Source organism: Mytilus galloprovincialis, chromosome 2 (genome assembly GCF_965363235.1).
Source record: "Mytilus galloprovincialis chromosome 2, xbMytGall1.hap1.1, whole genome shotgun sequence".
In the NCBI taxonomy this organism is placed as follows: domain Eukaryota; kingdom Metazoa; phylum Mollusca; class Bivalvia; order Mytilida; family Mytilidae; genus Mytilus; species Mytilus galloprovincialis.
Genome location: NC_134839.1, coordinates 14563947 through 14576730, shown reverse-complemented (window position 1 = coordinate 14576730; position 12784 = coordinate 14563947). Strand labels below are relative to the sequence as shown.

The 12784-nt window shown below is 31.9% G+C and overlaps 1 protein-coding gene across 2 annotated transcripts in view; it reads right to left on the bottom strand.

Annotated features, from left to right (window-relative positions):
- LOC143062963 (secretin receptor-like) overlaps positions 1-3788 on the bottom strand; it is a 73015-nt gene extending 69227 nt beyond the window's left edge. For both annotated transcript variants that reach the window (XM_076234833.1, XM_076234832.1), the window contains exon 1: positions 3527-3788. Coding sequence is in view for 1 of the 2 variants with exons in the window: in XM_076234832.1 (XP_076090947.1) it covers positions 3527-3553 (27 nt within the window). In the remaining variant the exon portion in view is untranslated. The remainder of the gene's footprint in view (positions 1-3526) is intronic.
- Between the last annotated feature and the right edge of the window lie 8996 nt (positions 3789-12784).

The following is a 12784-nucleotide window of genomic DNA, read 5'->3' as shown; positions in this document are numbered from 1 at the left end:
AAGTCGAAATTTCGACTTTAAACTCAAAATTTCTACTTTTTTAAAACTCGAAATTTCGGCTTTTTCTAAACTCGAAATTTCGGCTTCTTTTAAACTCAAAATTTCGACTTTTTTTAAACTCAAAATTTCGACTTGTTTTAAACTCAAAATTTCGACTTTTCCTAAGTATTTAATAATTTGCGTCCATGTCTACTCCTTCTAAAATTGTAATAACTGTGTTTGAATACTAATATCAAAGTTTTAAAAGTACTTAGAAAAAGTCAAAATTTCGAGATTTCAACAGTCGAAATTTTGAGATCAAAGTCGAAATTTCGATTTTAAAAAAAGTCGAAATTTTGAGTTTACAAAAAGTCGAAATTTTGAGTTTAAAATAAGTTGAAATTTCGAGTTTAAAATAAGTCGAAATTTCGAGTTTTAAAAATTATCGATCACTACATTTTTCAATAACGAACGAACATCATTGGTCTTTTATCTATATACACGGTCTCGATTTGAGAGTACATGCATTTCAAAGCAAAATCAAATTAATGAATAAATATGCCGTGTTTTTCAAGATAACAATTTCAACAAATACACATCTAAAAGATTTCAGTTTAAGACGTCAGACAAATTCTGAAAAAGTACGACCTTGCGCAATGTCAACATGTATGTATCGCTAGGATGTAAGATAATATTCAAAGAGCTTACTACAGAGTTAAATTGGTAAAATTTCGGAACTATTTTATTCAGAGGATTAATAAGTAAACAAGGATTATATTTAACTGTAGTAGCTCTATCAACAACATCACTGTAAAAATAGCAATAAAATGTCTACAGATTCAGCCAAACTTCCAAGCAGTTTGCATCCCTATTTCCTATTCAATTCTTAACGTTAATAAGTAATAGTTATACATGTACATTTTTGTAGTATTAAAACGGCTAACACACATATTTTCTTTAATTGTCCAATTTGAGTATTTGCTTTATGATTGCTCCATAATTGGAGTAGAATCAGCTTATCATTACGACCAACTGAAATCAACTCCAGTCTTTGGTGGTGTTTGTGTAGCCCGTCGTTAGTTTTCTAAATAGTATTTTTTTTTACCTGGTTTGCCTTTCTGTCGTCTTTCATTTTGTCATTGCGATGTCATTTTCTCTCGAATTTTGTTTTAAAAGTACACTTAAGATATACAGTCTTTTTTTATTAGATAAATACACGAAATCTTTATAATTTGAAGTGGCTTGTGAAATAAGCATGTGTGTTAAATTATGGGATCTCTTTTACTTTTAGATAACAAGAATTCGACAAAAATCAATGTGAAATAAACAATCCATTCACATTTTCAAAAGCCATTGCTAAAAACATTATGTAAACAAAAAAAAACAAAAAAAAAAATACTCTTGTGTTATCAAGCCATCTTTTTTGCGGTGAAACTATTCACGAAAATACAAGTTTCCTCTACAATGTTAAACGAGAACACGAGAGTCCTCGTGAGGACCTAAATACAATACAAGTTTCCTCATGAAGGTCAAACGAAAATAAACGTTTCCTCGTATAAAACAAAGGGAAATGGCAAGCATACATTGTTAACGTACATAAAGAGACGCAGTATGATTGAAAATCCCAAAACAATCCAACAATGTCCAAATTATGTGGATTTAAGCAGTTATTATAGCTCACCATAAGGCTTTCAACAATTAAAAAAAAAACAACCCATTAACACAGATTAGTCAATATATATAGAAAAGGCCGCGATATAACAAAATTTGAAGAATTCAAACGAAAGAAAAATCGCCCTGATTTATGATAAAACAATAAATTAATCACTAATATATTAGACAACAACCAATGAATTCTATGCTTCTGACTTGGGGCAGTCACATGCAGATAGTTTCAGGCCTAATTTTAGCTTTCAGTCCTAATCCATCTCTTGGACAAGGCATAGGAAACAGCACAGCGTAAAAAACTATAAAAAGAAAACAGTTAAGAGTTTATAATATTCTGTTGATACAAGAAAGGGGGTAATACAAAATACGTTGTTTTTAGGTTAACATGCTCGAAAAAAAATAAGATATAGAAAAAATGGGACCCAATTATACCCGACATCGTGTCAAAGCCTTTATTTGCAATAAAATTTCATTCAAAGGTTGTTCATTTTTTTTTTCAATTTCATTTGTGTTAATACGATGTATATGTTACTGCTATTATTTATAACATATATTTCTATAATTAAAGACAGAACGCATTTTTACAGAAACAAGCATCATTACCGTTAAGGAACTCATTATCAAATTGTGCATTGAATGGCCGAAGAAAATAACGGTTTGGATTAATTTCAAGTAATTCGAAATTTTTGTTTATTTTGCTACGATATGTTATGGGTAGGGTTTAGTAAAATTGTATTATGATATTCTAAACTGAAATATTTTTCTTTTCTTTTCATTGCCTCTTAATTCACAGATCGGAGTAAAAAGGAGAAGGTTGATAACTCTCAAAAAGATGAATTAACAAATATAGTGTATGCAGAGGAACAAAATCGGATATGCCATTTGTTTTCTCCTTTTTCGTTCTGTATTGGGTGGGTTGATGTCAGATTTTCATTTGGCACTTCTATTAAAGCTATGTATTTATCATAAAGACATTTTGCGATTTATACCTTAGCATATTAAGTGAGCACTTGCCGCTTATAGAAGACTAAATTACTAGATGTTACTTGTTAATGGTCTTGTTTTGTTTCTGCACGATTGGGTTTGGGAAAGGGGCGATTTATTGCTGATATATATACAATGTATTGCGTATTGCATACCAGATGGTTATTAATTATGTGTTTCCTGATATGCTACAATCATATCATAAAGCAAGAATACCTAGTGTACCTCTTGTATATTGAATACGTTAACATCTTTAATATACACACGATAAATTTAAGCTATTGTTCATCATGTAACTTTTCAAAAGGTTTATAATTGAGTACCAAGAGAAATTTGGTGCTTTTATAATTTTGTCGTTGTTGTTTGTTTTTAGTGAAATCTTCATTAGGTTTTATTTTCTTCAAATTTCCATAATGTGTGCATTCTACAACATTAAAGCTAGTATATATAGTATAGAGACATATCCAAGTTAGTATAAAAATAATTAGCGCCAGAATTGAACGTCTCATGTGCATCTTTCACGATAATCCTTGGACTTTTGTATCCATATTCTTTTAATATACTTCCGTGTGTAAATCAACTTTTGTTAAATGGTTAAATTCGAAACATGAACATGTAGAAATGTGTACAAAAATAATAAGTAAAACGCATCGGAGCAAATTATTTATTTATTAAAATTTTCCTGTCAACCCTTATTAATAAACAGGCCATCCCAACCAACAATACTGGATTCCTCCGCTTAAGCAGACACCCAACAACATAGAACAACAGGATGGTCGATTTTTTTAAATGTCAAAAGTTTTCGTGTATATCAACTGTTTGAATTAATACGACATGTTATGTAAGAAAACTCTTTAAAAATATTTACAAAATTAAGGGCATATACAAATCTTACCGTGAAGTTTGTGTTTCCAGTCATCATCTTCCTTTTTTGGTGATAGTAAAAAAACTCGAGTTCACCAATTATAAATTTCTAGCACTACCATATGATTAAATAAAGTATTTCCTATATTTGTCCTCTGTTTTAAAAATCTTAGTTCATTTAAAATCAAACATTAATCATAAATCTCCGGGAAATACAACAACTTATCATTTCAACTTCCGTACTTGTTTTGAATTTTAGATAATCAATGCCACGTGACTTCGACATTATCAATGAAGCGCTTGATCATTATCGCAGATATGAACATCACTTACATTCTGATAGTGGTTATAGACAATATTCCGACGTCTGTTTCATAACAAGTTAATGGTCAGACGTATTTAGCATACTTATAATTCTTCAGATACAATCAGACCATTAGAGTTATTGCAATTAGAAATAATCTGCATGTTTGTCTGAAGTGACCGTTATCGTTTATAACCAATGCACTATTGTTTCTCCATATTTCTCAATTAATACCAATTGAACATGAACAGTTTATACGAAGACAATTTTTAAATAAAAAGTTAGTTAAACCATAACCATAGATGTAATTAACCATAGATGTAATTACATCTATGGACATCTATAATTAAACCTATATGTTAAAACATTCAGTTTGATAGATGCTATATGTTTTAAAACAGTCGGATTAATCTTATATATTTTAAACATCTTCAAAATTACTTTTTCAACTTCAAATAAAAAATGCGAAAGATTTATAATAAAATTGACATATTCCCATTGACATCCCATATAGTTTATCATCAAATAAAAAAATACGGCAATCATGCTTACAAACTTTTAAAGTAGTCTAAAAAACATTCTTAATATATTTTGATATTCTTATTAAACCTCATTTTAATTCTTTCAATGTTTAATCCCAATTTACAGTTCAATATATATGTTCTCTTTGAGAACTTTCTGTACAGGTCACCATTTCATAACCTTCGAAAACATTGAAAAACGTGTGTCAATCTAATTGTTATACAGCAGCATTAGGCAAGAAGTACACAAAAGAAAACAACCAAAAAAAATATTTTCAGTAGTGTAAGTATTAACTGAAGCATCTAAGGATGTGTTTGTAGTGCATTGCGGTGTCGGCTGGTGGAATTGTTATAATTGGCTTTATTTTGTTTTTCTTGTCAACCATCTTTGTCTGTCATCTCTGAATGGAATATCTAAATATGGTTGAGTAAGAATGAAGATTATAGCGTTACCGGTGAAGGAGTGCATAGTTTGTCATCCTTTCCTATGTGTGTTGACAATAATATATTAATACATCTCATAATACTGGATAACAGTCAACACAAAGCCATTGTTTATCTTTATTTCTATGTCGTCTCCAGTTTCTTCCTCCCCCACAAAAGTCAAAGTTCTGCAAGTTTCATGCTGTTTATGAATAAGTATACTAGTATTCATATTTGTTCGGATATACAGCCTTCTTTGGCTATAGCCAATTAATGTATTTTAATGAATACTTTAAGACAATTTATTTCTATGAATGTTGAGTTATTTTATCAAAAACACTTGCAGACGAGGAAGCCAAACATTCTTAAAAGTTGAGAATCTTATTGCAGTAAATTGTATGCTACGTTTATTTATGTCCTTCTTGTATATTTCGTCCCTCTTTCATGCAGGGGATATTTCTGCATTTGTGAAAAGCTTTGAGCAAAATATTTTTTTATTAGTTGTTAGAGGCTTTGAACTAGCTGTCAGATAACTGCGAGTACTCTCAGATCTGTTCATTGTGTCTTTTTGTGTCGGGATGTATAAGTACCGGGCCACGTCTACTTGTATTTTTGTCCATCTTAGGAGTTAAGCCTTTTTCAACTGATTTTTATAGTTCGTTCTTATGTTGTACTGTTATAGCACTGTCCCAGGTTAGGGGAGGGTTGGGATCCCGCTAACATGTTTAACCCCGCCACATTATTTATGTATGTGCCTGTCCCAAGTCAGGAGCCTGTAATTCAGTGGTTGTCGTTTGTTTATGTGTTACATATTTGTTTTTCGGTTTTTTTTTGGTTTTTTTTACATAAATAAGGCCGTTAGTTTTCTCGTTTGAATTGTTTTACATTGTCTTATCGGGGCCTTTTATAGCTGACTATGCGGTATGGGCTTTGCTCATTGTTGAAGGCCGTACGGTGACCTATAGTTGTTAATGTCTGTGTCATTTTGGTCTTTTGTGGATAGTTGTCTCATTGGTAATCATACCACATCTTTTTTATATTCGTCACAAGTTTAGTATGAAAGTAAAATCGAAAAATGTTTTTATAAAAATTATAACATATAAATTCCATGTTATCTCTAGATGTCTGGATAAACGTGGATAGACAGATTAATGATTAACGTCTAGAAGCAATTATTACATGCATATCGGGACAAGAACATAACTATATATGAATATAAAATAAAAATATATGATATGTTTGTCAGTGAGATCACTATCAAATAAAGTCCATTTGATGCGTATTGAGGCAACTATAATAGGTTTCCGTACGGCCTTCTGCAGTGAACAAAATCCTACCATATAGTCATCTATAAAAGGCCCTGACATGAAAAAATGTGAAACAAATTATACCTAAATGACAAAAAAATAAACAAAAACATATATGACAAAAAAATAACATATAACATCCAAATAACATCCAATCATTTGAATTGCAGGCTCTGCCTTGGCACATGATATTACGAGATTAAATAAGGGACGACATCAAAAGTTCAATGTAAGATAAAAAAAACTTAATTCACATAGTTTTTTCACTGACCCGCCCCCCCCTCTTTACTTCATTTGGAAAAAAAATGATTGACCAATAGAGATAGATGTAAAAGCGATTTTGGATATATAAAACTTGCAGCAATTTAGCCCCCCACCCCCACCCCAAACTATTTGATTTAAGTTTGTTTTTTTATCCTACATCGATCTTTTGATGTCGTCCCTAAGTTTGTGATTGGTAAGCCGTCCACCTTAACTGGAGAAATGGTGTAACATCACATTAGACACAAACAAATCAGTTATAAATGACCTGTCTGGTCAAATCGTACGAAGCCCACAAAAAAGAAAACCGTAAAGACAAAAGACCAAAACTGCCGATCAAATAGTACTCGCAATTACTAAACGTTAGTAAAAAGGCAATAGCAACTAATACATAAATCATGTTCTCTCAGACCATGTTCTGTACTAAATAGACTACTAATGCCGGACTTTAAACGTGTTAGTTTCTTTTTTTTTTGGGGGGGGGGGGGTTGTGCTTCTATGTTGTTTCTTGTGTATTGTTAAGTCTTTTCGTCGTTTTAGTTGTTTTGCTATGACTTCGATTTGTTCTTAACTTGTGAGTTTAAATATCCCTTTGTTATCTTTAGTCTTTCACATGATTTTACTTAAATTTGAGAGTCCACACAAGACGTTCATGTTAGTCTACATAAACACATTGTTCCTAAATGGCGCGAGTTTCGCATTGAAGCAGCTAATATTAACTAGTCAATCTGGTTTGAACTGACCAAAGGTCGAATCAACAACTTCCCGAACTCGAGAGACGAGAACAACAAACAAATATATCAACGAGGTGATTATATCTGATACGATGTACTAGGTAAAAAGTCTTTTTTTATTGCCAACTTAACGTAGATTTTGCTGTACACAACATTTCATAAATAGGGTGGAATGATTATCTAGTATATTAGTGAACAAAAATTATCTCTTATTCATATATAATTCTACTCCTGGAGCAACTATTTTAAAAGTTATGAATTCTAATAATATATTATTTGATATGGTTTTTATTTGAAACTATGGTTTACTGTGCTTTTTGTCTCGAAAAAAAAACCACTTGTTTTCAAAAAACAAGGCATGAATATAATGAAGGTTTTCTTGGATTAGATTTTCTTGTTTTGATTCAAAAAAAAACTTCATTCAACCGACAGTAAAAGACTGTGAAGCGTTCGTTTGGTTGTCGGGATGTATAAATACACAGCCACGTCAACGTAAAGTGTTCAAATATCCAGATTGCACCGCTCCCTGCGTGTTCAGAAACCAACTATTTCAGGGATCCACAGGTGACCTGTTAAAAGGCTTAATTTCTGTCGCTTCCCAATTTATCCTCATTTTCCAATGGCAGTTCAAATCTCCAATGTGATAGCTTTTACAGGACCTATTAGTACCTTTTGTATTTATTGTTATTGTGTTTTCATTCTGACCATGACTGAAATATTTGCCACCGAACGTTTAGCAAATGACAATCAATCATAAAAATAAGATGCAACAAGCTGCACTATATAATGTATGTCCACTCACGATGACTATACACAGTCGATCTTTAATTTCTAAATTCAAATATTTCCCTATTTTAAAAGAGAAAAATTAATGACATGAAAGATTTTACATATTTTTACATTACATCAATCAAAAAGTTAATCAACCATTTTAAATTGAAATCTATACATGCTCAGCTGTGAAATGAGTTGTCAATTTAATATTATCTTGCCCTTAGTATGTAACAGGGGAAATTTATTTCAATTTACTTTCTTAATACTTTAAAATCCCTTTCTTCGATAATATAATCTAATGATGCTATTTTCGTCCATTGTTTATTATTCAAAATGATCAAAACAAAACATTACGTAGATGAAACAACTTTGTCTCACTAAGCTAAAAGTGAGACAATTATTTTGTTGCGGTAGAAGGTATGGAAAAGTGCAAATAAACTCATCATAGATACCAGGATTGAAAGTTTTATATATACGGCAGACGCGCGTTTCGTCTACAAAAGACTCATCAGTGACGCTCGAATAAAAAAATGTTAAAAAAAGGCAAAATGTTTTATATTACACGTCTATAGAGTTACACAATACAAAAATGTTTATGTCTATCGAGATTTTATTTCTCAAAAGATTTTAAAGAAGAGTGTCGCCGGCAACTGTCAACGAATTCAAGGAATCAGATTTGAGTCTACAACTGTTTTCTTTCATTTCGTATTTTTCTATCTATTCATCTGGATGATATGCTAATTTTTGCATTCAATCTTAAAATCTTGTGGTTTTTTTTCGGAAAGAAATTTCAACTTTTTTGTAAGACTTGTAATGATCCTATCCTATAATATTTTATCTCCTTTGTTAGCTTCCATCAAAATTATGCTCTGATGAATAATTGATTCGTGTTATTGAAGAATCAGTACTTTCTGATAAAAAAAAATCTGTCTAAAACGTAACAAAGATGTTAATGAAATAGAAAGCCAAGCGTAATGATCATTATATATATGTAAAATTGTTTAGGTTTGGCTTTGCTAAGAAAAAACAAAGAGAGCAGATCCAACCTAAAACTTAGCATTTGTGCTGGGAAAAAGTCTGCATAAAAAAGATTTGTCAACATCTACGTTTCTGTGGTAAAAAAGAATGGAACAATTAAGTGTTCAAAGTTGATCTTTAAGAGTAGCTGCTGTGTCAAGTTCACGAGATATTTTTAATTCGTTTAAAATTCACGTGTGAATTATGTCAATAAATTATGTTTAACACGGCAGTTATTGCAGATCCCTATTGACCTCATGCTTAAAGAAAATCAGTTTCTAAAAGAATTTGAGCATATTCGTATCTATTAAATTTTTTCTAATGATAAGTGTTTTCTTGAAGTTTGTGTTCGGAGATTATTATTTAAGATGAAGTCAACAGGAATATCTTCCATTTACAATAACGTACTAAGATGAACCTTAAACTTAAACGCATGTGAACCTCGATGTGAACTGCCGTGATTCTAAAAACTTTGAAGTAGTCGTTTCGCTACAGCAACTTAAATATAAAGTTATTCAATTTGTCATAGAATACAAATATACATTTAAATTGCCCGATTTGATGACGTAGAGCTCTTTGATGTAGAGAATATAATCTACGGGAACCAGAGAGTAGTCAGCAGGTGTAGATTTGTTGTAGTTAAGCAATCATGACGGTATTTATGTTTGATACCAAACTATGCCAAATAATGATTAAGATAATTTCATATAATGCTATAGAACAGTTAGATAGGCTGTTACTGACTTCATTCATTTTTTTATCTTTAGTATTAATTAAGAATTATAGTTGGACACATGATTTAAAGACATAAGACTGACCAGGTAAACCGACCAGATCGAGTACGTACAAGTTAGTACGATATGAATACATAAATATATAAATTTTTAGAGATGTGGCATGATTATGCAACAGATCCAAATCACCTACTGATAATCGTACGGCCTTAAACAATGAACAAAATCATATAGTAAACTATAAAAGGTATTGGCATTACAAAAATGTGAATTACTAGAAACCAAAAAGAAAAAAATCTGTTTTGTACTAGATTGAGCCGATAATTTTGAATGTGTAAAGTTCTACATCAGAAGATACACGTGTAGTTTACAGAAAGCCATATCCCGTCATACTAGTAATTCGTTCACCGAGTTGATTAATCTTTCCTCTTACTCCTACATGTCTGCTTGGCAGAACAGTGACAATTACCTAATAATTGTCTGACAAAAGCTTCTACAATCGATGTAAGTGCGATACAACGAGACCTTCGAGGTAAGCAAAACACAAGGAGGAACCGAGAAGAAGGGTCATTGTAACTGTCTTTGATCCGTCATAGGTTTAAACTGTTAAAGTTGTCAAATCCTAAAATTGAGAATGTGTCAAAGAGACAACAACCCGACCATAGAGAAGACAACAGCAGAAGGTCACCAACTGGTCTTCAATGCAGCGAGAAATTCCCACACCCGGAGGCGTCCTTCAACTGGACCCTAAACAAATATATATACTAGTTCAGTGATAATAAACGCAATACTAAACTCCAAATTAAATTGTACACAAGAAACTAAAATTAAAAATAATACAAGACTAACGAAGAGGCTCCTGACTTGGGACAGGCGCAAAAATGCGGCGGGGTTAAACATGTTTATGAGATCTCAACCCTCCCTCTATACCTCTAGCCAATGCAGAAAAGTAAACGCATAACAATACGCACAATAAAATTCAGTTCAAGAGAAGTCCGAGTCCGATGTCAGAAGATGTAACCAAAGAAAATAAAAAAAATGACAATAATACATAAATAACATCAGACTACTAGCAGTTAACTGACATGCCAGCTCCAGACTTCAATTAGACTGATTGAAAGATTATGTCTTCATCATATGCATATCAGGCACAATCCTTCCCGTGAGGGGTTTAGTATCATACCATCTTAACATATATGAGAAGAACATAATCCGTGTCATGCCAACAACTGGTTTTTTAATAAATGTGTTTAGTTCCGATGCAAAGACCCTATAAGTGAATCAATTCCTGCATGTATTGGAATATAAGATATATGGTATTGTAAATTATTTTTAAAAAAATTGTTTCAACTATCTGATCAAGGGGCGTTTTTGATTGAGTTCGGGTTTCTCAATCAATAGTTTTCAATGTTGTGTTTTGTGGTCTTTGTTTAGTTTGTTTATGTATTTTTTCGTCTTTCACCATAGTATTTTAAGTTTAACTTAATAGACTTATGAGTTTTGAATGTCCCCTTCTGCTATTTTTTTAACATATTTCCTTGGCTGAATTTTAGCTGTGATCATCTTCCGTTTTGAATGAAGAACATGCCGTTTAGAAAAAAAATTATAAACATATTTGGAAGTGACAATAAGATATTGGTTAAAAAGTTGAAAGACAACGAGTCAAAACAGAATTGTCCTCCGAGCCGATTAAACTGAACTTATGTCTAAAGTTACTCTGTCATCACGACCATCTAAAAGCAGCACTATGCATATGTCTGGTCTCCATATATGGAGGGGTATTTGCAAAAAATACCGTCAAGGAACTTAGAACCTAAGTCCCAAGATATAGGTATAGTTGGCTAATACCAATCCATAACATGATAGGAGTCTGATATACATTAGTTGTCGTTTGTATATGTAATTTATACGTATTTCTTGTTTCTCGTTTTTTATATCGATTAGACCGTTGGCTTTCCCGTTTGAATGGTTTTACACTAGTGATTTTGGGGCCCTTTATAGCTTGTTGTTCGGTGTGAGCCAAGGCTCCGTGTTGAAGGCCGTACATTGACCTATAATGATTTACTTTTTTTTAAATTGTTGTTTGGATGGAGAGTTGTCTCATTGGCACTCACACCACATCTTCCTTTATCTATATCTGTTTAATTACACCAAATAGATTTTGATTGAAACTCTCTGTACAAGTGAAGGGAAATCTTTTTTTTACTTGTAACCTGTAATCCATAAACATGACTGTTCATGCTTAATTTGTATTTGTGGATATTGCATCCTCTCATTAGGAGTAATGCCACAAAAATATATTTTTTTGAAACATAAATTAAGTGTGCAAGATTGATCATCTTTAACTTTGTTTAATCAAACACTATATCATATGAATAATTCAAGTGTACAATATAATAACAGAAACATGTTAAGTAACAGTGTCAACTATGAATGTTCAAAACTAAATTAAAAAATATTGTAAATTGTGACTTAAGTGAATTGTGACTTTACAATAATTAAACAAGATAGGTGTTTATTTATTCCAGTATTCTGTACTGTTGGATTTCTATTGGTTTGACGGGAAGAGGTTGTAATTCGGCGTCTCCTCGTGAATACTTTCAAAAATGTTGTAGCATAGAATTATTCATATTTCCATTGTTATGGCTCTGATAACAATAACAATCAAAACCAAGGAGTAAACAAAGACTAAAAACCGAAGGACATTTACATCAACAGTTATAAATAATAAATAAGAAACAACACGAACTCCGCTAAAAAGCGGGAGTGAAATCAGGTACTCTGGAAGGGTAAGCAATTCCTGCACCGTATACCGCACCCGTGTACTAAATGTGTAGTTGAATTTGCAGCAGTAAAAGATTAAAAGAAATCACACATGTCACGCTTCTGTGCAATAGATGTGTCACGAACACTTCGCTATTTCCTATGGCTTGAAATAGTAGCAAATAGCTAGCTTGAAACCAAGAATCACTTAGTACGGTTATGCATGTTGTTCTAACACAGTAATTTGTACAAGTTTTGCAGAGACTTGCTGATTGAGAAATATTTTTTATCATACTTCTTAAAGTGATGTTCCCGAGGGGTTTATTTTCATACCATAGATCTTCTTCCTCATCAAAAGAATATCTATAGGTCTTTGCCAAAATGCTGTTTGGTTTGGTTAAGTTTTTGGAGATACTTCTTGAAAGATAAAACTGGGCACATTCTGGTACAT